The sequence below is a fragment of the Tilletiopsis washingtonensis genome (genome assembly GCF_003144115.1).
Source record: "Tilletiopsis washingtonensis strain MCA 4186 unplaced genomic scaffold FA09scaffold_21, whole genome shotgun sequence".
NCBI classification, from domain to species: domain Eukaryota; kingdom Fungi; phylum Basidiomycota; class Exobasidiomycetes; order Entylomatales; genus Tilletiopsis; species Tilletiopsis washingtonensis.
In genome coordinates, this window is record NW_020312018.1 from 295,658 (window position 1) to 319,207 (window position 23,550).

The 23,550-nt window shown below is 66.8% G+C and overlaps 7 protein-coding genes across 7 annotated transcripts in view; 3 read left to right on the forward strand and 4 right to left on the reverse strand.

Annotated features, from left to right (window-relative positions):
• The window catches only part of FA09DRAFT_136276 (hypothetical protein), a 4,990-nt gene extending 822 nt beyond the window's left edge, over nt 1-4,168 (forward strand). The window contains exons 3-4 of the mRNA XM_025739104.1: nt 64-185; nt 307-4,168. Coding sequence (XP_025595940.1) covers nt 64-185; nt 307-3,794 — 3,610 coding nt within the window. The 3' untranslated portion in view covers nt 3,795-4,168. The remainder of the gene's footprint in view (nt 1-63; nt 186-306) is intronic.
• Nucleotides 4,169-4,638: 470 nt separating this feature from the next.
• Nucleotides 4,639-6,496, forward strand: FA09DRAFT_285902 (phosphoglycerate mutase-like protein; the record flags this gene model as incomplete). Its single annotated transcript, XM_025739892.1, has 5 exons — nt 4,639-4,719; nt 4,815-5,094; nt 5,164-5,553; nt 5,613-6,055; nt 6,125-6,496. Coding segments are annotated over 5 exons (1,566 nt in total), but the record flags the coding sequence as incomplete, so codon positions are not given.
• A 1,177-nt stretch (nt 6,497-7,673) lies between these two features.
• Nucleotides 7,674-9,766, forward strand: FA09DRAFT_331983 (dihydrolipoamide succinyltransferase). The gene is made up of 5 exons (XM_025743262.1): nt 7,674-8,015; nt 8,203-9,078; nt 9,256-9,451; nt 9,523-9,590; nt 9,661-9,766. The coding sequence occupies exons 1-5, from the start codon at nt 7,695-7,697 to the stop codon at nt 9,691-9,693; spliced, it is 1,494 nt and encodes a 497-aa protein (XP_025595942.1). The 5' UTR covers nt 7,674-7,694; the 3' UTR covers nt 9,694-9,766.
• A 252-nt stretch (nt 9,767-10,018) lies between these two features.
• FA09DRAFT_136422 (glycogen synthase) lies at nt 10,019-13,705 on the reverse strand. The gene is made up of 8 exons (XM_025739105.1): nt 13,366-13,705; nt 12,831-13,204; nt 12,261-12,737; nt 11,747-12,012; nt 11,348-11,669; nt 11,047-11,277; nt 10,975-10,984; nt 10,019-10,906 (listed from the first exon to the last, which is right to left on the reverse strand). Exons 1-8 carry the CDS (start codon nt 13,439-13,441, stop codon nt 10,356-10,358), a joined length of 2,307 nt encoding a protein of 768 aa, XP_025595943.1. The 5' UTR covers nt 13,442-13,705; the 3' UTR covers nt 10,019-10,355.
• Nucleotides 13,706-16,375: 2,670 nt separating this feature from the next.
• On the reverse strand, nt 16,376-17,521 carry FA09DRAFT_301083 (HD-domain/PDEase-like protein; the record flags this gene model as incomplete). The annotated part of the gene is made up of 1 exon (XM_025740357.1): nt 16,376-17,521. The coding sequence occupies one exon, from the start codon at nt 17,519-17,521 to the stop codon at nt 16,376-16,378; it is 1,146 nt and encodes a 381-aa protein (XP_025595944.1).
• Nucleotides 17,522-19,842: 2,321 nt separating this feature from the next.
• Nucleotides 19,843-20,794, reverse strand: FA09DRAFT_136618 (hypothetical protein). The gene has a single exon (XM_025739106.1). The coding sequence runs from the start codon at nt 20,564-20,566 to the stop codon at nt 19,928-19,930; it is 639 nt and encodes a 212-aa protein (XP_025595945.1). The 5' UTR covers nt 20,567-20,794; the 3' UTR covers nt 19,843-19,927.
• A 1,363-nt stretch (nt 20,795-22,157) lies between these two features.
• Nucleotides 22,158-22,933, reverse strand: FA09DRAFT_347049 (hypothetical protein; the record flags this gene model as incomplete). Its single annotated transcript, XM_025744789.1, has 1 exon — nt 22,158-22,933. The coding sequence occupies one exon, from the start codon at nt 22,931-22,933 to the stop codon at nt 22,481-22,483; it is 453 nt and encodes a 150-aa protein (XP_025595946.1). The 3' UTR covers nt 22,158-22,480.
• Between the last annotated feature and the right edge of the window lie 617 nt (nt 22,934-23,550).

A 23,550-nucleotide genomic window follows, 5' to 3' on the forward strand; every position in this document is an offset into this window, starting at 1 on the left:
CTCTCTCCCTGCGCCCAAGGGTCGCTCTGTCTCGCCCGTGCTGACGCAGCTGCACGAAAACAGAGGCCTCCTGAGTTCGTCGTCGCGCAGCTCCATCGTACAGAGCACGCATCCACTCGTGATTGAGAAGCATGAGCTGCACTCTGCCTGGCCCATCTATCAAGTGCCCGACGATCATGAGCGCGGTGAGTCGAGCAGCGCCGCGAGTATGGGGGCCGGGAGAGGGTCAAGAACAGGAGCTCTAGCATCCCTTCACCTCAACGCCCTCGTCTGAGCGACACTTTTGACACGTTGCTCGACGCGCAGAGATGGAGGGAGTCAAGGCGCGCGTCGAGAGAGATCAGACATGCTACGGACCCGGCGACACTGTGACGCTGCGCATCTACGTGATGAGCTCTCGCATCGAGCCCGTCAAGCTCAAGTCCGTCGCCTTTAGCGTGCGCGAGACGATTACATATCGCGGCGCCAAGGCGAACCGCCTCAGCTCCCTCGGCGCCAGCGGCGCCAGCGGCAACAAGGCGGCCTCGCAGCGCACCGAGGCCGTGGCGCAAAAGTCAAAGGCGCACGGCAAGAAGCTGTACAAGGGCGAAGAGCAGTTCTTCGAGCTCTCGTGCGTCATTCCAAAGTCGCACGCACTCATGACGGTGCAGACGGCCAAGCACATCGAAGTGTCGTACACGCTGCGTGTCTATGTGGATGTGTCAAAGGCGCCCATCGTCATTGATCATCTGCCGCTCACCGTCTCTGCGTTTCCTTCGTCCGTCTCGCTCGACACCGTGCGCCGCATCGGCTACGTGCCAGGCCTCAGTCTGCCCGCGCCCCAAGCACAGCAGAGCGCGAGGAAGCCGCAACAGCGACAAGGCACGGCCAGTACGACTACGAGCGGCGGCATGGGCATGGGCATGGGCATGGCACGCTCGCAGTCCTTCAGCAGCAGCACGGCCGCGCCCTTTGCGCTGCCGGGACGCAGCGGCAGTGGCGATGTGCTGCGCCGGCGCGACACCGTCATGACGCAAGGCACGGCCTCGACTGGACCGGGCATGGCGGGCCGCGGCGTGCCCGGGCAGATCTTCAGTTGGGGCCAGCTCGGCTCTGCGCAAGCGTACGATGCCTTCGCTCCTCATCAACAAAGCCACTCCTCTGCGGGCATGGGCCAGCCTGTGCGTCCGGCATTCGCAGGTCCAGCAAGCATCTACGAAGGCAATGTGCTGCACGAAGAGGAGAACAGAGCGCTGTTCCATCATGCCAACCAAGCCACGGCAGCTCAGATGCTCGGCGTCGATCAAGACTCTCTTTCGGGCCCCGGCGTCTGGGCCGCCGGCTCGAGATTCTCGCACTCGCCTCGCAGCGAGTCGCCTGCCCAGATGGCGCGCTTCGAGCCCATCGCAGAAGGCGTGCCTCTGGCTCCGAACCCTCACGCTTCGCCGATCGCCTCGCCCTCTCCCGTACTCGGCGGCGCCGGCGCATCAAGTGGCTCGGCATTGGCGGCGCAACAAGAACAACTGCTGCGCTTTGCAAGCGCACGCTCGATCTCGAGACCGGCCAGCGTCGTGGGCGCGGCGAGCACGACGAATGCGAGCGAGGCAGAGGCGGAGAAGATGCGTCTCTATGAGCATGCACGCCTGCAGGCCGAACGCAACCAACGCCGCGCAGATGAGAAGCGCGCCGCTCAGGCTGCTGCTCTCGCTGCTGGAGGCGGCGCCGCAGGCATGCCGACGAGCCGCAGTGCTGGCCACTTGTCCAACTCGGCGGCAGGCGCAGCTGCGGCGCCGACTGCAGGTGGCTCAAGAGTCTTTTCCGCACCGACGGCTTCGGACAGTGCGCACAACGAGAAACGGCTGCTCTACGAGCGGGCAAGACGCGAAGCCGAGCGCTACCAATCTTCCTTCGAGCAGGGCGCCTCATTTCCTCGCGATGAAGCGCTCGTCGACCCAGCGCACGCTGCAGCACCCTTGGGCTTGGGTGCCGGTCCCAAGCCGGCGTTGCGAGTAGGCGTCGGCCTCTCGCAGGCTGAACAAGAGGCGGAGGAGCGAAGAAGAAGCAGCGCAAAGTATTGGATCGACAGTCCGCACGTCGACATCGCAGCGGCAAACGCTCCGGCTCCTCGGCAGTCCGTCATCGGCGGAGCTCATCCCTCGCAGCCCGCCGCTGCCTCCTCTTCGTCGTCCTCAGCGCACATGTCTGCTCCATCGACGAGCGCGCACCACGCCGCACCCTCGCACTCCTATCCGACGGCAGAGACGGCAGAGGAGGAGAAGAGGAGCTTGTACGAGCGTGCGAGGGCGCAACAGGCCGAGGCGGAAGCACAGGCGCATGCCGAGAGCGTCGCTGCTGCGTCTGCTGCGGCGATGAGCAGCGCTCCGACCTCCTCTTCCGCCATGGCCGCTGTGTCCGGCAGCAGCAGCAGCAGCCGTGCTGCCGCGGTGGCGCCGGCAACGACATCCTATCCCTCGGCCGAGGAGGAGAAGCGCAGACTGTACGAGGCCGCTCGTGCCGAACAAGAAGCAGTGGAGAGCGAGGCGCACGCAAGAAGTGTCGCTCAAGCTGCAGCGGCGCTTCGATCGCCTCTCGACAATGTCTCTTCGCAATGGCCTGCGCCAGATTCTGCTCCTCCCGTGCTCGACGAGATCGCTTCAAGCCCTGCTGGGCCTTCGACTGCTGCGGCAAGTGCTGCGCCAGGCTTCACTTTCTCAGTCTCCTCGCCAGTCGGCGCCGGTGCAGGCTCCTCTTCCCTCGGTCCTTCGTTCGTGCCCAACACGACCGCCTCGCTTTCACCACTGAGCGCAGCGCCCGTCGTGGATGTGTCTCCCATGTCTACGCCCGCTCTTCCTTCCGCCTCTTCTGCTGCTCCCGCGCCATTCGCTGGCGCTGGCGGTCCAAGCACTTCTCGCGCTCCTCCACCTGCGGCGCCTCTGACGACGCACTCAAGTCAACAAGCACACGACGAGAAAGAGTCGGTGCGTCTGTACTACGCTGCGTTGGAAGCTCGAGCCAACGGCACCTCGGCGGCTGCCACTTCCTCGACGCCGGCTGCCGCCTCTTCGACGCCAGCGCAGGCGCAGACTTCGAGTCTCGCTGGCCCCGCCCTCGCTCGGCCAGCGGCAAGCTACGCCGCCGGCTATTCGCGTGCGGGCGAGATTGCAGCGCCCGTGCCGCAGGCGCCTGCGCCGCCCGTGTCGCAGATGCCCTCGATGCAGCGCCACCAAGCACCCGCAGTGACGCCTCGGCCGGTCTCCTACGCTGCTCCTCCTCTCCCGGTCGGCGCTCCATCGTACGCAGCTCCTGCGGCGCATCCTGCCTCGCAGACCGCCGCACGGCCCGTCTCTTCGCCAGCTGCAGCTGCACACGCGCAAGTCTACTCGAGTGCGCACGCCTATGCTCCACAGCAGCCTCCGACGTCGCATCTTGCCAGTGCGTCGTCCGCATCGAGCGATCTGCCACACCTCGATGCCTCCGTCGCAGCTGGGAAACAACGCAGCATGAGTCCGCGCATCGACGGACCTTCGTCGTCGAACGGCTATCCCTCCAACGGCGCACTGGGCGGTGCTGGCGGCGGCATGGCCTCGTTGGGCGCTGCATTGCCCGAGATGCGCGCCTTTACGCCCTTTCAGATCGATGCGGCCCTGCCGCCGCCGCCGCCTCCTCCTCCACTGCAGGGACACGCGCCGCAGCAGTTTGCGCCGAGATACGCGGCGCGCTGGGATGACGAGGGGCCGAAGAATGCGCCGCCGGCGGCGGTGGCCTCGGTGCCGCCGCCGCTGCCGCCCAAGATTCCCCTGCAGGCTCGTGCCTAAGCCAAGCAGCGCTGGCACGGCGCAGAGAGTGGGTGACGCGCGCCAAGCAGAAGCCACAATGCCCATGCCCACCTTCTGTCCATCATATACTGTCGACGCCCTGGCCTTGGCGAGCCGTGCGAGCGCCCCGACGCGACAGCGGGAGCCAAGGGGTGAGATGTGATGCACGCGCTCTGGCGCTTGCTGCTGGCCGGCACGGCGGAGGATGCACACGTGCTTGTGCCTAGGAACGTGCCTTCGCGGGCGCCGTGGTGAGGCATGAAGGCATGTGAGACGGCCGAGCACGAGGTGGATCTGCAGCGCTGATTGATTGCGAGCGGCGGCGGCGTGTGGAGCTGGCCGCTCAAGCGACGTCACGGTGCGCCGGTGCCGCGGCTGGTGCTCCGCCGCTGCTGCCGCCGTGCCGGCGGCTCGGTCTCATCTTGCGCGGCCGGCGGCGGCCATCTTGCTTTAGCTCGCGATGGCGCCTTCTCCCCAACTGCTGGCGCCGTGCCTGCGTCGCTTGATGAGCACGGCGGAGCAAGGTGCACGAGGCAGAGGTGGAGAAGAAGCGCGGGATGGCAGCGAAAGAGGCCGGCGCCTCTCCTGTCGCGCCCCTGCCTCTCCACACGTGCCCTTGGCCGCACAGCCCTGCCCTGCACCTGAGCGCAGCAGGTGCGCCGACGACGTCCTCTCGTCTGGCCTCTCATAAAGCCCGGATCCGCGCTGCCTGCTCCTCTCCTCTGCTCTCCCACTACGCCCTTCAACAATGCAGCTCGCCTCTTCCCTCCTGCTCGCTGCCGGCGTGCTCTTCGGGCATGCCGCCGCGACGCCGCTCGTGTTCGAGCGGCAGGAGGCTGCGTCCGCCACGCCCTCGAGCAATGCGACGGCGGCGACGGCCTTCCCGACGGACATTGGCTTCCTGGGCACGACGATTGCGGGCAGCGTGAGTATGCACGCAGCCGCAAGTGGAGTGGCGTCGGCACAGCTGCTGGCCCACACCCACAGGCAACTCACGCTCTCGGCCCCTTCTCGCAGCAGCCTCCCTTCACCGTGCAGCGCGACACGTTGCTCAACAGCTCCACGCCCAACGCCGCGCTCGGGCCGTCGCCCTACGAGCGGCGCTGGCACGCCACGGACGACGCCTCCAACGGCACGGCGTTCAGCATCTGGGAGCACATGGGCAACACGTCGCCCTACGCCTCCTCCAAGCTCTTCCCCGACGCGCAGCGCTTCCAGGATCTGCCGCCCACGTGCGCCGTGAGCGGCGTGCACATTCTCCATCGCCACGGCGCACGCTTCCCTACCAGCTCGACGTCCGGTGAGCGCGCGCGCGCCTGTGTTCTGCAGCATCCTGCGTCTGTGTCAAACTGACGGCTTGGGTGGGCAGAGGGCGCGCCTCTCTTTGGCGCTACGATTCGCAACGCCACCAATCTCACCTCTACTGGTCCCCTGTCCTTTCTCAACACGTGGCAATACCAGCTCGGCGCCGAGCTGCTCGTTCCTGCAGGGCGCAGCCAGCTCTTCGACAGCGGAGTCGCCGCCGCCTTCCGCTACGGCAAGCTGCTCAACGCCTCGCAGGCCAATGGCGCAAAGCCTGTGCTCCGCACCACCTCGCAGAGCCGCATCCTCGACAGCGCGCGCTACTGGTCGCTCGGCGCCTTTGGCTGGAACGCGCCCGAGCTGATCAACCTCGAGGTGCAGATCGAGGGCGACGGCTTCAACACGAGTCTCGCTAGCTACGACACGTGCAACAACTCGAACACGATCGACGTCGCGGGTGGGTCTGCTCGACGAGCCTGGCCTCCGGCTACATGGGAGCTGACCGACGTCGTACAGGCACGTATCTCGAGCCCCAGTGGCTGAGCATCTACCTGAAGAACGCGACTCAGCGCCTGCAGCAGTACACCAGCCTCAACCTGACGGCCGAGCTCGTGTACGGCATGCAGTCTCTCTGTCCCTACGAGACGCAGGCGCTCGGCTTCTCCAACTTCTGCGCGCTGTTCACCGAGGATGAATGGCGCGGCTACGACTACTATCTCTCGCTCCAGTTTGCGGGCTCGTACGGCTTCCTGTCGCCCAGTGGCAAGGCGCAGGGCATCGGCTACGCGCAGGAGTTGCTTGCTCGTCTGACGAGACAGACGGTGCCGCCGCCCGTGACGACGCAGAACACGACGTTCAGCACCAGCGAGCTCTACAGCCCCTTCAACCAGAGCTTCTACGCAGACTTTACACACGACGACATCATCGTCTCGGTGCTGACGGCGCTCAACTACACTCAGGTACGTCTTGCGCGACTACTAGCCTGCACCCCACACTAGCACCGACTGACGCTTGCTTCCTCTCTACAGTTCGCCGACTATCTCGACCCGACGGCGCTCCCATCCGCCTCCAACTTCACCCTCTCTCAAATCACTCCTTTCTCGGCGCAGCTCGCCTTCGAAATCATCGACTGCCAAGCGAACAACGCCACCTCGACGCCCGACGGACCCGCGGCCGAGTCGACGCAGTACCTGCGCACGGTGCTCAACGACGCCGTGGTGCCCATGGACGCCGACCAGGGCTGCACGACGCCGACGCCCAATGCGGCCCTGTGCAAGCTGAGCGACTTCATCGACTACCAGAACCGCACGGCCGTCGCGGCGGCCAACTTCGACAAGGCGTGCTTCGGCGTCAACGGCACCGACTTCTCCATCACTGGCCCCGTGCGCAACGGCACGGTCGGCTAGCGCGAAAGAACCGAGTTGCGTCTCTTCGCGAGCTCGTCTGCAGCAGGCGCGAGAGGCAGGCCGAAGCGCGCGCTCGACGTGCGTTGGGCCCTCGTGGGGCAAGCGTCAATGAGATGTCACTCCGTCTCGTGAATGCGTGACTTTCGAGCTAGAGGAAGCAGGCTCAGAGCTGCGAGCTCAGCCGCAGAACGAAGAGAGGTGCGGCGCGCAGGGGGGAGAGAGACGCGGCAGCGTCACTTGACAGACAAGAGTTCGCACGTGGGGACCCCCCAAAGCTTGCACCCGCCGGCGGTCCATGCGGCCATTGGCACGGCTCGGCAGGCGGCGGCGAGGCGCAGCCGGAACGCACGAGTCGCAGAGCGACGAAGTGCGGGGGAGCGGCAGCTGCCCAGCATGCACTTGAGCCGGCGGGCGGCTCAAGGCGGAGGTATCGCTCCCAGCCGCAGGCCTCTTCGAGAGACTGGAGACGCGAGAGGGGGCAGCACTGCAGCAGTGAGCGGCCGTCGAAGTCAGAAGCCTGCCGCTCTGGAGGTGCGTGAGCGCAGAGCAGAAGCAGCGCGAGCGCTCGGACTGCGGAGTCTCGAGGAGCAAAGGAGCGAGAATGGCTGCACCCTGCGCCGCCGCCTTCGCCCCCCCGCAGCGGGAGCGGGGAGCAGGCCGACTTCGGGGCAGCTCGGACCGTGCCCGGCGCTGGCGCCGCGCGTGTGGCTGCTCCTTCTCCGACTTCGACGCGCATGCCTCGCTGCTCGCCGCACCCCAGCTGCATCCTGGCGCAGAGCTGCGGCAGCGTCTTTGTGTATCTCACAGTCACTGCAGCCCGCTGCGCTGCTGCTGAGCTGCAGCTGTTGCCGCACGACGCTGCTGGCGAACGCACTGCGAGCGGGTGTGGCACTCGAGTGGGGCTGAGGCGCCGGCTGCACGTTGATGCATGCTCCTCGATGGCCTCGGCCGGAGGCGCGCCATGAGGGGAAGCGCCGCGCCCGCCGCCGCCCGAGGCCGGCCGCGCTGTGTGCTTGGCTGCTGGCCTGGAGCCGCTGCTGCGCTGGCGCCACACGCGCGGCGCGCAACCCTTCCTCGCCGCCGCGCGGCCCCGGCGCAGCAAGTCAAGTGCGGCCTCCTTCGTCGCTCCACGCCGCGGCCGCAGCGCTCCTTCTCTCCACACCCCTCTCATCCCCCACCGCGCTGGCCCATCATGCTGGCCCGTCGTTCCACCGTGCTCCTCTCGCGTGCCTCGCTGCGCCTCAGCGCCGCCGCCGCTCCTTCGCTCGCCGCCCGCACGCTCAGCACGGCGTCGCCCGCCGCGGCCGCTTCGGCGCCGCGCCGCGCCCTCGCCCTCGCCACGGCCACGCCGGCGCTGCGGCGCGCCCTGCATGCCTCGGCCGCCGCGCGCGAGACGGTCAAGGTGCCGCAGATGGCAGAGAGCATCACCGAGGGCACGCTCAAGCAGTGGAACAAGAAGGTCGGCGACTTTGTCGAGGCCGACGAGGAGATTGCCGTCATCGAGACGGACAAGGTGCGTGCGGGCGTGCGGCGTGGTGCAGAGCGAGAAGCCGCGGCTGCAACGTGGAGTGCAGCAGACGGCGACCTGGCAGCAGGCGGCGGCTCGTCTGTGCAGATCAGCGCCCTCCAGGCAGCGCAACTGCGTCTGCGTCACGTCGCTCGGCACTGGCTTCTGTACTCACTCTCCCGCGCCACTCTAGATCGACGTCACCGTCAACGCGCCGCAGTCGGGCACCATCACCGAGACGCTCGCCAACGAGGAGGACACTGTGACGGTCGGCCAGGATCTCTTCAAGATGGAGCCTGGCGATGCTCCTGCCGAGGGCTCTTCTTCGGGCGGCGAGAGCAAGAGCGAGAGCAAGGAGGAGAGTAGCAGCAGCAGCGGCAGCAAGGACAACGCCAAGGAGGAGGCACCCAAGAAGTCCGACGCCACGTCGTCAGAAACGAAGGCGCAGGAGCAAAAGGACTCGGGCCGGCAATCGGAGTCGTCGCAGAAGGCGTCGCAGGAGGGCGGTAATCAGGCGCACAAGCGCAACGAGGCGTCTAGCTCCAGCTCCGGCTCTTCGGCGCCGAAGAAGGACAGCAAGCCCAGCTCGAGCGGCAGCAGTGGCGACAAGAAGGGTGCCTCTTCCGGCTCCGTCGACTCTGCGCCTGCGACCAAGGGCTCGCGCGACGAGCGGCGCGTCAAGATGAACCGCATGCGTCTGCGCATTGCCGAGCGCCTGAAGCAGAGCCAGAACACGGCCGCCTCGCTGACGACGTTCAACGAGATTGACATGTCGAACCTGATGGCCTTCCGCGCTCGTCACAAGGACCGCATCCTCAAGGAGCAGGGCGTCAAGCTGGGCTTCATGGGTGCCTTTGCCCGTGCGTCGGCACTGGCACTCAAGGAGATCCCCGCCGCCAACGCCAGCATTGAGGGAGAGGGCCTGGGCGACACCATCGTCTACCGCGACTACGTGGATCTCTCGGTGGCCGTGTCGACGGAGAAGGGCCTCGTCACGCCCGTCGTGCGCAGCGTGGAGCAGCTGAGCATCCTGGACATTGAGCGCGAAATTACCGCGCTTGGCAAGAAGGTGAGCTGGCGCGAGGCGTGTTGGAGCAGGAGCCAGTATGCTTCGCCAGTCTTTGCGCATGGCAGAGGGAGCTGGTTCGGCGGCTCTACGCACGTGGCACACAGCACTGACGATGGCGCCTCCTTCTCCCTCCGTTGCCCCCCGCCACCTCTTCCTTCTCTCTCTCTCTCTCTTCAGGCACGCGACAACAAGCTCACCCTCGAGGACATGGCCGGCGGCACCTTTACCATTTCCAACGGCGGCGTCTTTGGCTCGCTGTTCGGCACGCCCATCCTCAACCTGCCCGGCAGCGCCATTCTCGGCATGCACGCCATCAACAACAAGCCCTGGGTCGTCGACGGCAAGGTCGACATCCGACCCATCATGGTCGTTGGTGCGTAGCCCCCGCACCCCTCTCCACTTCTCTCTTTGCTCAGTGCACTTGCTGACGCCTCTTGATGCCAGCCCTGACGTACGACCACCGTCTGCTGGACGGCCGCGAGGCCGTCACGTTCCTCGTGCGCCTGAAGCAGGTGAGTCCACTGCACCATCTTGTGTATCAGGAGGCCAAGTTGCTGATCCCCTCTCTCTCCCTCGCTCCAGTACCTCGAGGACCCAGCCATGATGGCTCTCTAAGCCTCTTTCGCGCGGGCGCATACACGAGTGTGCTGCCTCTGCAGTGCGAGGGGGCGAGAGGGGGGGAGAAGGGCAGAAGCGATGGAGAGGCGGCGCCCGACTGGCAGGGGGCCTTTGTTTCGCGGCCATCGTCTCGAGATGGGGAGCGGTCACAATCTGAAACACGTACACACGAGACCAGTTCGGCCTCGCTCCAAGCTGCCTGCTCCTTGCCGTGTCTCTCCACAAGCCGCTCTGCTCTTGCCCTTGGCTCCCTCCCTCTCTCTCTCTCACCTCTCCCTCACTCACTGCCACGCCGCGCCGACAAGGCTTTGGTCTGGAACGAGGCCACGTCGCGGGCTTGGGCATTTCGAGTGCAGAGAGGTGGATGGGGGGAGCTGTGAACAGTCGAGGGGGGGGTGTGTGTGTCCAAGAGGTGGAGGGAGACGAGACGCAGGGAGTGTGTGGAGCGAAGCACCGATGGGTGCGCGCGCTCGAGAGACGAGAAAGATTGAGAGGAAGGAGCGAGGACCGAGTCGCGCATACGTTCGAGAGGACGTCGGGACAGTCTGATATCAAGAGAGGAGGGGACGACAGAGACAAGGCGGCCGGTGCGCGCGCGACACATCACGGCTGCGTGACGAGCTGCAGGCGAGAGCGCTCCATTGCGGCTGCTTCCACGCTCAGTGACCGTTGTGGCCGATCGAGTCGTGTGCCGTCAGCGCCTCGTCCGCGCGGTCAAGGTCGCGCGCCGAGAGAGTCTTTGAGCCGAGGAGGCCGGGCGTCGAGACTCCGCTCGTCGAGCCCACGCTGGCGCCGCGGTTGCGGCTCTTCATGACGAGGGGGAAGCGGAACGCCTCGTCCTCGTCGTCCTCCGTCTGGTTGAGCGCCTTCCAGAAGGCACTGCCCTTGTAGTCGCTCGTCGAGAGCGCCTGCATGTCCTGCAGCACCAAGCAAGGAGGCTCAGCGCATCTCCCAGACAACAGCTGCCCACTGCCGCGGCCGCCAGCTGGGCCTGATGCACTCACCTCGCTCAGCGTGGCGTAGTCGCCCGGCGTCGTCGCGCCACGGAAGCGCGGCGAGGCGGGCATGGAGAGCGGCGGCGGCACCTTGTCGTTGCCCGGGTCAAAGTAGTCCATGTCATCCTCCTCGTTGAACGAGTCCGGGTAGGCACGACGCAGCGCCAGCTGACGCGCCTTTGCATACTCGAGGCCGAGCTTCTTCCAGTCGAGCACTGCCGGCATGAACAGGCGGTCAGCAGAGAGCACAGCAAGCACTGCGGAGCGCGCGTGGTGGTCTCACAGTCGGACAGCTGGGAGCAGGCAAGACGAGTCAGTATGACGTGGGTGGCGCTTCTCCAAAGGCCCGACTCACGCGCTCCGTGCGGTTGCGCTGGTTGATGCGCTGCCGTCTCGTCTTCATGCAGTAGTCGACCATCTGGTCCGTCAGCTGGTTGACGCTGTCCTCGACGCTCTTCATGCGCCGGTCGACAATGTAGATGCCGTAGTCCTCGCTGTTCTCAATCGTGTCCTCCATGAAGCAGCCGAAGCCCGACAGGTTCGTCGTGATGCTCGGAATGCCCATGACGGTGCACTCTGCCGGCGTCTGCAGGACGCGAAGATCAGAAGTCAGTCGCTGCTGAGCCGCACTGCACCGTCCTCGCGCTGCCACTCACGTAGCCCCACGGCTCGTAGTACGAAGGAAAGACGCCCATGTGGCAGCCGCGGACGAACTCCTCGTAGTCGAGGCCGAGAATGGGGTTGTTTGCATTGAGAAACTCGGGGTGGAAGATGATCTTGACGCGGTCCGAGGGGCGGTTGAAGAGCTGCACGCGGCGGATCTGGTTCAGGATCGGGTCGTTTGCGTCGTCGGCCATGTTGTGCGTCGTGACGGGCGGCAGACTGTTGCGCTTCAGAGCAAAGACGCGCCGCTTCAGCAGGATGCGGTCCTGCTCGGAGAGCAGCGTGGCGGGATCGATGATCTCCTGGTTGCCCTCGCTGTGGGCGCGCGCACAGCGCCACGTCAGCCTCGCGCGCATCGCTCATCTCGCCGCGCGGCGCGCTCGCGCACTCACCCCTGGTAGCGCGCGGTACGCTCAAACAGGCGCTCTCCGATGCGCTTCTGAATGTCGTTGACCGTCTCGCGCAGCTGCTTCGTCACAGCCTGGCCCTTGAGCGCCTCGATTGTGTAGCTATTCGTGGCCGCGGGCATGATGATGAAGGCCACGACGGTCATCTTGCTGCCCATCTTCTGCAGCCGGTGGTTCAGCCGCGCAAGCGACTCGATGAACATGTCGACACCCTTGTTGCGGTACTCGTAGCGACCCGCAGTGAAGAAGTACTGCGCGCGCGCAAAAGGAGGAGCGTCAGTCAAGGCAGCCAAGTACGGGGGCAGAAGTCGGTCGCAGGCGCAGCGAGGAGAGCAGCGTGTGCGCAGAGGAACTAGGGTCGCCGGGACAGGGCAGGCCAGACACGACGCCTCCGAGACCTGCGCCGACAGCCCATGCCCAACGCGGCCCATGCCCAACGCGTAGCGCCCACTGCCACCATGGCCCTCTCCCTCTCGCGTTCATCGCGCGCGCGACTCACCAGCGTGTTGTCGAGGTCAAAGTCGTAGTGCCCGTAGAAGTGGCCCTTGATGAACTCGTTGATCTTGTTCTTGCTGACGGCGTGCAGGTTCTGGAACTCGTGCATGGCGCTGAACTTGACGACGTTGAGGCCGTTGGGCAGCACGCCGTCGGGCTTGCGCTTGAGCAAGTGCTCGCTCTCGTACGCCGTAATGTGGCTGACGGTCGTGAAGACATCTGCGCAGTGCGCGGCGCTGCGCTCAATGCAGTAACGGTGGTAGATGCCGCGCTTGCCCGCCTCGTGGTCGACATCAAAGTACTGCAGGTTGTTGTAGAAGTCCACCGAGCCGGCACACAGGTAGCGGCCCAGCAGCGTGGCGTGCGTCGTGAAGATCGTCGTCACGTCGATGCGGCGCTTGCGGCAGAGCGGGATGGCCAGACCGGCTTGCCACTCGTGGAAGTGGGCAATGATGGCCTTCTTGCGCTCTTGAATCGCGAACTGCACGAGAGACAGAGAGAGGCAGAGTCAGTGCTGCTGTTTCGGCGCTTTCTTCCCTTCGTTGCCCTCGCGCCGCGCCCGCGTCGCACTCACCTCGCCAAGGAACCAGGCGACGAGGTAGCCAAAGACGAGCGTCTCGTTGGTCTCGTGGTCGTTCTGCGGCGTCGGGATGCCGGCCGCGTTCCAGAGGTCGCCCTTCCACTCATCGAGGCGATGATACATGCTGCCCGTGTCGAAGAGCAGCACGCGCGGCGCGCGCTCGATGAGCCAGCGCCCGTAGAGGAACTTGACGCCGCGCTCGCGCATGCTGTTCAGCGTCGAGCGCAGCGCCGGATCCTCGGGCTCGACAGACTCGACTTCCATCGGCGCCGTCTTGTAGGACAGCGGACCGATGAGCGTGTAGCGATCGCCATACTCTTGTGCGGTCACGGGAGCCTTGGTCTTGATGACCGTGTAGATGCCGCCGACTGGGGCACAAGGGTCAGCAGACGAAGCGGCACGCGCGGCCAAGCGAGACATGTGCGCCATGAGCCACGCCGGCGGCGAGTCGAGCCAGCCCGGGCCTCTGCCTCTGCCTCTGCCTCTGCCTCTGTCACCCTCCTGGCGCGCGCCCCGTCGGTGCACTCACCCTTGTTGGCGACCTCCCAGGCGACCTCGAAGAGCAGCGGGTTGCGCACATCGCGCTTCTCTGCGACGTCGGACATGGCTGGGCTGTGCGTCAAGGGAGCGCGACGCTGAGAAAGCCGGCGCGAGCGCAGGAGTGGAGGTGTGGATGGGGCAGCTCGCGTGCGAAGAAGAGGCGGGACGACGGATGTGTGTGTGTGTGTGTGTGTGTGCGCAGAGCGGATGCAGCGTAGGTGCAGGAGGTGGTGGCGCTGGAGGAAGCAGCGAGCGCACGGCCGGGGATGGAGTGGGTGTGGAGAGGCAGGGCGAAGAGGCGTGTGGGGAAGACTCGCCGAGGCAGCAGGTGCGAGGCAGGAGAGGCGCCGATGCCCAATGTGCGTGCGCGCGGCCGACCGGGCGCAGCGCAGGCGCAGGCGCAGAGACTGCCGGCCGGCCGCGAAGACAGCAGCAGCCACGGCGAGCGCACGGCGCCCCACGCTGCCGCGCGCAGCCGCAGGCACGCCGCCCGCGGCCACGGCGTCGCACCGCGCAGGCGCCACCCCAGCATCCCTTCCTCTTCGCTCTGCAGCCGGCGCTCGCATGCTCACGGCGCCTGCTTCCACCACAGCTGCTGTGCATCCAGCACCCTCCAGCTTGCAGGCATCAGCATGTGCTGCCGCTGCGGCAGCGGCTGCTGCCAGCGCCCAGCGACGCAGCGACGGTGCAGGTGGCGGCTCGGCCTTCGCGAGCGCGGCGCCTGCCCTGTGCGCAGGCACGGCGGTGACGCACGCCGCGGCGGTGCTCCCTGTGGGCACTGCGCCAGTCTAGTGTCCGCTCTCCAGGAAGAAACCGCAACGTCGAGCGCACGGCCAGCCTCCAGGTGCAGCTCAGGTGCAGAGCCGCGCAGAGCGTGCGACGGCCTCGCATGGATGATGGCGCAGGCAGCCGCTCACAGTCAGCGAACCCCGGCACCGAGACGGCGCCGCGGCTCAGCTCTCTGGTCCTGCAGCTGACGGCGCCGGCCCTCTGACCCCTCTCTCGGCGCCGAAACAGCGCGACGAGAGCTTCCATTCCTGGGGTAGAGCGTGAGCGCGCACTGTATGCGAGATGAGTGCGCCCGTCGACAGGGGTGCGCTCCTGATCTCGTGTTGTTGGGCGACATGCCAGGCACCGCCAGCGAGACAAGCGTCCCCATGAGGAGCGCGAGGTACCGCTACGCCGCGCTGCTTGGCGTCGCGGCCGCAGCTGCTGGGCGCTGCAGCCGACTCGCCTCGTCCCCAGGGACCTTTCTGCGTCTGCCTCCGGTTCGGACAGCGTCCTGCGCCTCTCTCGCAGTCGGTCGTGTGAGCGAGCACCATGCAGCTGATGCTGGTCGTTGCTGCGGCTTGCCTGCTGCTGTGCTTGCAGGTGCAGCGCCAGCCGCAGAGATTCTCCGCCGCTGCGGCGCCCGCCGGCGCGAGCTCGGCGAGACTCGACTCGGCCGCTCGGTGCTGCGCTGCAAGCTGCTCCATGGGGGGCATCGCGCATGCTTTGCGCTGCCCCCGCGGGTCGTTCGACGGAGTCTGCATACGCACGCCGGGCGGCGGTGCCGGCAGCCGGTGCCTGGTGGGGCCGAGAGCCCTGAGCATGACAGCAGCAGCGGCGCGGCACAGGCGAGCGCTGTGCTTGCAGCTCGACCTCTGGCAAGGCCGACGCTGAGGCTGGCCTCTGCAAGGCGCTCGGATCACGAGGCTGAGCCTGCGTCAGGCGACGCACTCTCGGCAAACTCGAGACGCTGGCGAGAGAGCTCTCCGACGAGACAAGGCGAAAGTCAACAGCCCAAGCCACCAGTGGGGTGATGCGCACGCGCAGCCATCAGCAGCACGCACGAGTGCAGACACGACTCTTTGGTATTGCGTGAGTGCAAGGAAAGTAAACCAGGCGAGAGGGCGGGGGGTCAGAGATGCAGTTAAGATGCGCGAGGAAAGACGTGGCGTCCGGGAGAGCGAGGGTGAGGGAGGGATCGGGCGGGGGATCCATGAGAGAGACTGGCTGAGAAAAGGGGTCCGGGGGAGAGGGAATGCGGAATGAGGTTTGCCTTCCTAAACGGAGAATGGAGATGAGAGAAAGGTTGTCCATGTGTGTGTGTGACGCGAGAAAGACGAAGCGAGAGAGAGCGGTGACAGTGGCAGGCCACGCAGCACCGCGCTACTTGCCCGCGATGAAGCGACGCATCCGATCGATCGGCTTGCGCTTCGGCTTCGTCGGCGACGCCTGCAGCTTGGTGGGCGGTTCCATCGTCGAAGCAGCGTGACTGACACTGCTGCTCGAAGCCGAGATGGGCGGCAGGCTGCCCAGTGCAGCGGCATCGAGTTCGGCGTCCGTGCCGCCATGCTGCAATGCGCCGTTGCTCTTCGGCAGCGGCACACCTCCGCCTCCTCCTCCAACGGCAGAGGCACTGCTCGTAGCTACCGTCGACGAGGAAGCTGCAGTGGCGGGCGTTGAGGCGAGTGAGCCAAGTGAGGAGACTGCACTGTCGCTCGATGCCGTGCGTGCTCGATCGTCTGCCTCGACGCTCGACGCCGCAATGCCAGGCCGTACGGCGCGCGAAGAGGCCATCGAGGAGCAAGGCACGAGTGGAGTGCTAGGCACTGAAGAGATGACCTCGCAGAGTGGAGCTGCCCAATTGCGCGTGGCCGACGCAAGCGCATCCTCGAGGGTGTGCTGCACCATCAGACGAGCTGCGACTGCATCTGGGGCGGCTCCAGGAAGAGGAGGCAGGAAGATGGCGGGCAGTCGCAGGCGCTCGGCTGCCAGGATCGTAAGCACGGCCGGGAAGCCTCCGCGGTGCAGACGCGAGGCCTCCTCGAGCGCCACAGCGGCTTCGTCGGGCGGCTCTTCGGTGGCACAGAGCTCTAGTGCGGAATGCACCGCGTCGAGTTGCTCTAGGCGCTTGCCCCACAGCACCGAGTTCTCGCATGCGGTAGCTGCGTATGGCTGTAGCTCTGCGTAGAGGAGGACAGAGCGTGAGCAAGCAAAGTCAAGCCTTGTCGCCATCAGTGATGCCACTCACCGGGAACGATGCGCGCCAGTGTATCGAGCAATGGCGTGACGAAGAAACGTACGAAAGCGACTTGCCCTCGAGCTAATGATCGTTCCTCGTGCAGTTCGCCAGCCGCGACGAGAGCGTCTACGCTGAGTTCCGCCGAGTCTGCTGCCGCGCCTCCACCGCCGCCGATCTGCGCGACCATCTGCGCAGCGCTGGTTCTGCGCAAGCCCTCTTCGTCGCCCGTCGTGGCGTTTGGCAAGGGCGCCGTACCAGCGTGAGTCTTGTGGGGCCCATGCTTGTGCTTGCAGGCAACTGCGCCACCTCCCACCGTCGCAGGCAATCCGCACTCTGCCTCGAGCGCACTCTGTCGCTCCCACTCTCTCCGCAAAGCCAAGCTCCATCTCCGACCAATGCTGCGCACTCGCACTGGGTTGCTGACGTCTGCGCACTTGAGTAGCGCCGAGCAGAGCAGCGTGCGTTCCTCTCGCGGCCGTGCTCGAATGAGGGCAGCGCGCTCAGCAGGCGTGGAGGGCGCACCATCGTCGCCGTAGAGGCGCCGCTCGAACGCTTCTAGCTCCTCGACGAAGCGCGCATGGATGGCCATGTCGGTGGCGAGCACGCACGTTCGAATGAGACTGCCAAGCTCGGAACGGCTGCCCGAGGCAGCCCAGGTCAGTTGACTGAGGCCGCAGCGCTCCAGCAGGCCCTCGAGCAGCAGCACGTGGTAACTCTCCAACGGACTGCCTTCGGGCGCACGTGCTGCCGGCGACGCCGCCGCCGGAGAGCTGGCACTTGAGACGCTTGCGTCGTGGTGAGGCGCAGCGCAGCGAAAGGCAGTGGCGATAGGCGCCTCTGCGTTGCCGAGATAGGCGTTTGAAAGACCCGGATGACCTGCGTCGTGTCCGATGGCTGCAAAGAGCAAGGCGAGGGCATCGAGAGGCGCGACAGGCGAATGCCGCGCATCCCACTCGCTGTGCCCCGTCGCGACGAGCTTGGGCAGCGCGCCCAGGTCGGCCAGCAGCACGTAGAGTGCCTGAAGCACATCGGTCGCGTGGTGGACGTTGTGGTAGGCGTTTGAGGAGTGGTACAGCTCTGCAATGCCGTCGACTAGCCGGCGCACAGCCTCGGGCGCAATGTCGAGGAACGCCGCCATCGTCGTCATCTCCTCGCCCTTGCTGCCTGGTGGCTCATCAGGCGCCAGCAGAGAACGAGGCAAAGGCGCGTTCAGTGCCGTGTCGAAGAGCATGACGCAGGCGGTGCGCAGCTCCTCTTCGTTGAGATCCAAACTGCAGAAGTCCCAGCTTGCGAGCTGTGTGACCAGGCGCGCACGATTGGCGCTTGCACGCACAGAACGCCGCGGGTAGAGCGTGCTGGTGGCAGCGAACGTCTGCGGCGGCGCTCCCTGACCGGAAGCAGAGCGCGAGACGGGCGGCGACGGCACCACACGAGGAAGCACGACTGGTAGCTCACTGTGTCGCCGAGGCGTGGCAGTGGCACATGTGCAAGGTGGTGCCTCGCTTGCTCGTCGAGGCGGCCCGGAGAGCGGGTTGAGCGCACCACGCTTGGGCGCATGCAGCAGTGTCGTGTAGTGTGCCACGACGGGGGTGGCGCTTGTTGCATGCGCCGGATTCTCGTGCGGCATCCACTGCGGCGCCAAGAGAGCAGGCGCTGCGGCAGCCGCGCCTTGCGGCTCTGCTCCCGGAAAGGCGTACGATGCAAAGCTGGCGATGTCCTTGGGCCCCGCCGAGCTTGCGAGCGGCGGCGGCAATGGATGCTCGTGCGAGGAAGGCGAGGGTCCCATGCTCGTTGCGGCGAGGTCAGACGCTATCCGAGGAGCGTCGCGCCGTCGTCTGCCCCAGCTACTGCTCGAGGCACCGGCTCCAGAGCCACTGGACGAAGGCCGTGATGGCGGCCGAGAGCGCGGCAGGATGCTCCAGCGACTCGCCTTGAGCGTGCCAGCCGAGCCACGACGCTGCTCCAGCATCTCCTGGGTCGGCTCGGCAGAGAGCTCCAACGCCGCACCGCTGCTGCGCCGCCGTGCTGCATCCGGACGCGGTGCAGTGCCGGCAGCGACAAGATGCGAGGGCGCAGAAGGTGCAGCCAGCATCTCTCGGCTACTGCTCGGCGGCAAAGGTACCGCGGACTCTGCACCCGCACCGCTGCCGCTCGCGCCGCTGCGCTTGGAGCCGCTGCGCAGATCGAGCCAGCTGGAGCGAGCACGCACCTGCAGCGCTCTGTACGTCGTCTGCAGTTTGCCCATCGAGGGTGCCGGCGAGGTGCCTTCTGCATGCGCGGCCTGGCGACTGCTGCTGCTGCTCGATCCGCCACTGCCACTGCCGCTCGCCGTACTGGCGCTGAGCGCGCGAGGCTTGGCCAGCAGGATGGGCGACGCAGTGGGCGAGACGGGCTGCGGCGACGAGCGCGCCGGCTGCATCGTCGGCGCGCTGAGCGTGTGCGGCGAAGCCATGCCGCGTGCGTGACGAGCCCACTACGGGGTGAAGGAGAAGAGAAAGAGAGGCGCCGGAAGGATGCTATCGCAGCGATGCTGGATGCATGGGATGCGCTTGTCGCGGGCGGCGAGGCGAAGTGAGGCACACGCGTGCGCGTGCGAGAGAGAGAGGCGGCAGGCGCCGCGCTGGCTACGCGAGATGGAGCGTGTGCAGAGAGATGCTGGAGATGACGGGCGGCGGCGAGGATGCAGGCGGCAGCAACGGAGCAGAGAACGCAGATGGGTGGATGCGGCGAGCGAGAGCGAGGCGGGTGCGCGTCTAGAGGCGCGCGCGCGTCGGGGCGAGAGCGAGGCTGGGCGCACCACACGCGGCGAGAGCGAGGTGGATGCGGGCGCGGCTGGGAGCGACGAGACACGGCGTGGCGTGTGTGCAGGTGTGTGAGTGTGAGAGGACGAGACGTGTGCGGGTTGCGAGAAGGCGCGAAGGAGGATGCGAGAGCAGAGGAGAGGCCAGGGGCCGCACGCGAGGTGAGAGAGGCCGAGGCTGAGGGTGAGGCGCGGAGGCGCGTCGTGCGAGGAGCGCGGCCGGCCGATGCTGCGCTGGATGGCGGCCTGGCGGGAGGCGCACGCCCAGCAGCGACACGCGAAAGGGAAGCGCACCTCTCGCACGCCTAGCGCCTGCACGCCGCCGCGTCGGGCTCCGCGCCGCCGCACCGTTGGACGGCCAGCGTGCAGCGCAGCGCATGTGCCAGATGTTGCCCTGCATCCACGGCGCTGCCAGCGCCACAGCGGAGGCGCGAAGGGCGCGTGGCATGCGCCTGCCGGACGCGGCGGCGGAGCGCGGCGGCGCGGCGGGTGCAGCAGCAGCACGCGCGCGTGAGGTGCCGCAGCGCCGCCGCCGCACTCGGGCAACTCCCGCGCGAGGCGCGAGGCGTGAGGCACGGCGCCTGCGCCTGTCGTGGAGAGAGATGCAGCTCGACTTCTCGGGCACGAGAGCAGCAGCAGTTACTCCTGAGCGAGGCGCACATCTCCCCTCCTCCCTCTCGCGCCCCTCGCGAGTAAGAGTTGGACAGACGAGCCGCAGCGGACATGCGCATGGCAGCTGCCGCTCTACGTCTGCGATGCTGTGCTTCCACACCCCTGCATGCTGAGGCTGAGTGCTCCACGCTGGGCCGTTTTGGGCCTCCGCGCCGCTGCACGATGCATCCATCTGCAGCAGGGACAGGCGAGGCTTGGGTGTTGCGCTGGCCGCCAGGGTGCAGCAGCGACTGCGAGGCCGCATCTCCCCGCGCCTCTCTCTCTCGCTCGGCTGCAGGCGCACTCGCATCTTGAGCTCCGCCTGCGGTGCACACCCGAGCATGAAGGATGCGCTTCTGCATGCTGTGTGGGTGTGGCGCTCGGCGCGACGGACAGCCCATCAAGACGGCATGGCGTGGGGGGTGCGAGGCAAGCCGCTAAGAGCATACGTCGGGCGCTCGAACGCATCCGAGTTGGCGCGCTCGCTTGGCCCTCCGCCCTCCGCCTCGGCCTCGGGCGAAGGCATGAACAGGGCGTGCCAAGCCACATGTTGATGCTGGGGCATGCTGGGGCTTGAAGAACGGTGCCACGCGGCACAGCGCGCAGACTGCGAAGAGGGCTGAGGCCCACGACGTGGCTAGGCCGTCGCGTGTGCTCGTCCTCCACGCAGCCGTCCCAGCTTGCTTCCACAGCGTCGACGCCGTGGCTTGACCACAAATTCCCGGCGTCCATGCGAGCCACAAACCCAGTTCGAGCGCAATGGCAGCTCGGACACCCGGGACACGCCACGCCTGACCCGAGGCGCCGATCATTGCGTCGGAGGAGCGTCCGACGCGTGGCGTCGGCCCGGGCGCGGGGGGCGCGGCTTGGCCGTGGACCCCCGATCGTGGCGCTGTGGACCGAGCAACCTCTAGAACGAGTCTGCTCGCCGCCGACTGATACTGCAGCGCGCAGTCGACTTGCCCTCTCGAGAGCCTGCAAGACACTCGCAATTTCGGCAAAAACGGCGGATGAACACCGTGCTTGCTCGAGCGGTACGCCATGTGGCGCAGCGGGCGGCGGGAGGGGGGCGGGCAGGCGTCACCGTCGCTGGGAGCACCCTCGGCCGAGCCGTGGCAGGCCGCTCATCAGCAGAAGAGAAGGTTTGGATGGGTATGCGACGACGGAGGAGCCCTCGAGCCGGGCTCATCAAGCCATCGCGTCGTTGTATATCCTGAACGTGATCGCTCGATGGCGAGACCTCTCGGCACGAGCAAGCGCGACAACCAGACTGAAGCGACCCACGCTTGGCTGCAAAGCAGGTGCGGATTTCAGGCCCGGGACTGCTGCCGTCTCTGTCGAGCTTGAGTAGCTCTCCCCATTCTGGTCCCATCTCTCTTCAGTCGAGCGGACAGAAGGCCACCAAAAAGCGATGCGACGTCTGTCCTTAGCTCGCCGTATGAGCCTCAGGCAAAGCCGGTAAGTGCCCTTGACCTCCTTTGGCTTGGCATTTGGCAAATCACACACACACCTGCGCGGCGAGTAATGAGAATATGGCGACGACTCCTTGCAGTCGCTCACCGGCCCCTCCCCCTCCCTCCGTGGTGGAGATGCGGAATTGAGGCGAGTCTGAGCTTGCTCTGCGCTCCCACGCGATGGGCAGCTTCGTGGACGACGAGGGATCGAGGCGAGTCTATTCTTTCTGCAGCTGCTCATTCTGCGAAGAGACTGGACGGCGAATTTCTCGCAGAGACAAACAAACGGCATCCGGCACACGCGAGAGCAGCGCCAGTCTGCGTCGGAGCACAGCAGCGCAAGCGCAAGCGCAGCGCGCCGGGGGGGGGGGGCGGGACTGCGGCCGGCGACGCGCAGTAAGAGTCTGCTGCCCTCGCCACTGCTGCTGCTGCAGGGAAGAGAGCAAGCACATCAAGATAGGAGGAGCGCATCGGACCCCCCCCCCCCCCCCCCGCGTTGCAGCTCGCTCGTGCGACGTGCCCGGGGGCGCAGGCGACCCTGAGCGCTGCTCTGCTCACCGTCCGCGGAGCGTGGAGAGGAAGCACAGCGCGCCGCCGCAGCGCTCCACACACTCACACAGACGCAGCGCCGAGGCGCCCCAGCATCACACGAGAGCAGCGGCTGTGCCGCCAGAGCCGTCCTGCCTCTCACCGCTGCGAGTTCAGGGGATGACGTGGCATCGCGGCCCTCGCCCAGCGCTGTCCGAGCCGGCTCCGGCGGCGGTGCACGCTGCTGCGGCGAGCCGCCGGACGCATGGGCTGCCCGAGGGGCGCCGGCCGCGCGGCCGAGCTGCTGCTGGCGTCGACGGGCCAAAATCGAAAAGCAGACGCGCCCGAGGATCTGCTAATGCCCAATAGCGCCGTCGTGCGTGCAGTATTGTATTGGCTTGAACCCTGAACGCTTGCACGGCCGAGCGCGCTCACGCCACGCCACGCTAGCAGGAGACGTCCGTCGCCAGACGCCGGCCGAGGTGGCACGCGAGAGAGGCAGACGCAGCGCTGCAGTCGCAGTGGCAGACAGCGGCGTTCGGCGCAGCAGCCGCAAGAGCGCATGATGGGCCAGGGCCGCGAGGGTTCCGACGAGCTGCCTTGGTGGTGCCACCGCCTCGGCGAGCTGAAGCGCAGGCGGAGCCGAGCGCGCCGCGGCGGCGCCTCAGCTCCGCACACCGCGCGCGACGCTGTCCATGGAGCACGAGCGCCTGTCGCGCAGCAGCAGGAGCGTGTCCTTGAGGAAGAGCACGGCGAAAGCATTGCTGCGCTGCAGCAGCGTCGGCTGCGAGACGGCGCAGTCAGAGTTGAGTCTTAGTGCGCGAGAGGCTGACGGCGGTGCCGATGCTCGCTCGGCCGGCGGTGCGCTGCTGACGTCGCCCACCGCGCCGCCGCGCCGCGCGGGCCGTCGTCGCTTGCGGCCGCCGCGCGCGCTTTGCCCCCGTCGCTGCTCTGCTGCGCGTCGCCCGCCTCGCCTCTTCGCTCCCGGCCTCTTCACCCCTGTCACCGAGTCTCGAACCCTCACGTCCGCCTCGCTCCCTCGCCCTGCGCTGCGCATCACCACAGTCACACTAGACTCGTGCGCGTCCTCGGCATCTTCGGTCTGTTGCTGCTGCATTCTCCGTCACCTGTCACTCTCGAACCTCTTCCCGCACCTCTCCCTCACCTCACTCCGTCACGTCCGATCCTCTCTTCACCTCGCATCAACACACACACACACACACTCCACCTCATCCGCATCCCACCTCACCGTCGGACTAATCTCGAGCGCTCCCACGCCGCTCGCACGTCATCTCCTCTTCGCCGCCTTCTTGGCCCTCAAGTCACGCGTCTTCTTGCGGCACGTCTCGCGCACCTCGGTCCGCAGCTGCACCCCCAAAAAAGAGTCATTCTTCTGCACTTCACCTTGTCGGCACCGCGTCGCCTGCACACATCACCACGCATTCACGTGGCGCCACCGCAGACAGTGCTGCTCTGTCATCATTCAACGCCGTCGACCCTTCCGTCGCGGCCGTCTCTCGACCGCACCTCGTCCTCTAGCGCGCTCGTCAACGTCTTCTTGACTTGACGCAGTGCTGCTCGCGCCCTCCCTCCACCATGTCGCAGCCGTCACCGCAGCCGCGCGGCCAGCCGTCGCCGCAGGCACGGCACGCGCCACCGGCCCGCCAGCTCTCGGACCCGTCGCTCGCCGGCGCTGCCGACGGTCTGGCCAGCTCGCCGTTCCACTTCAACACG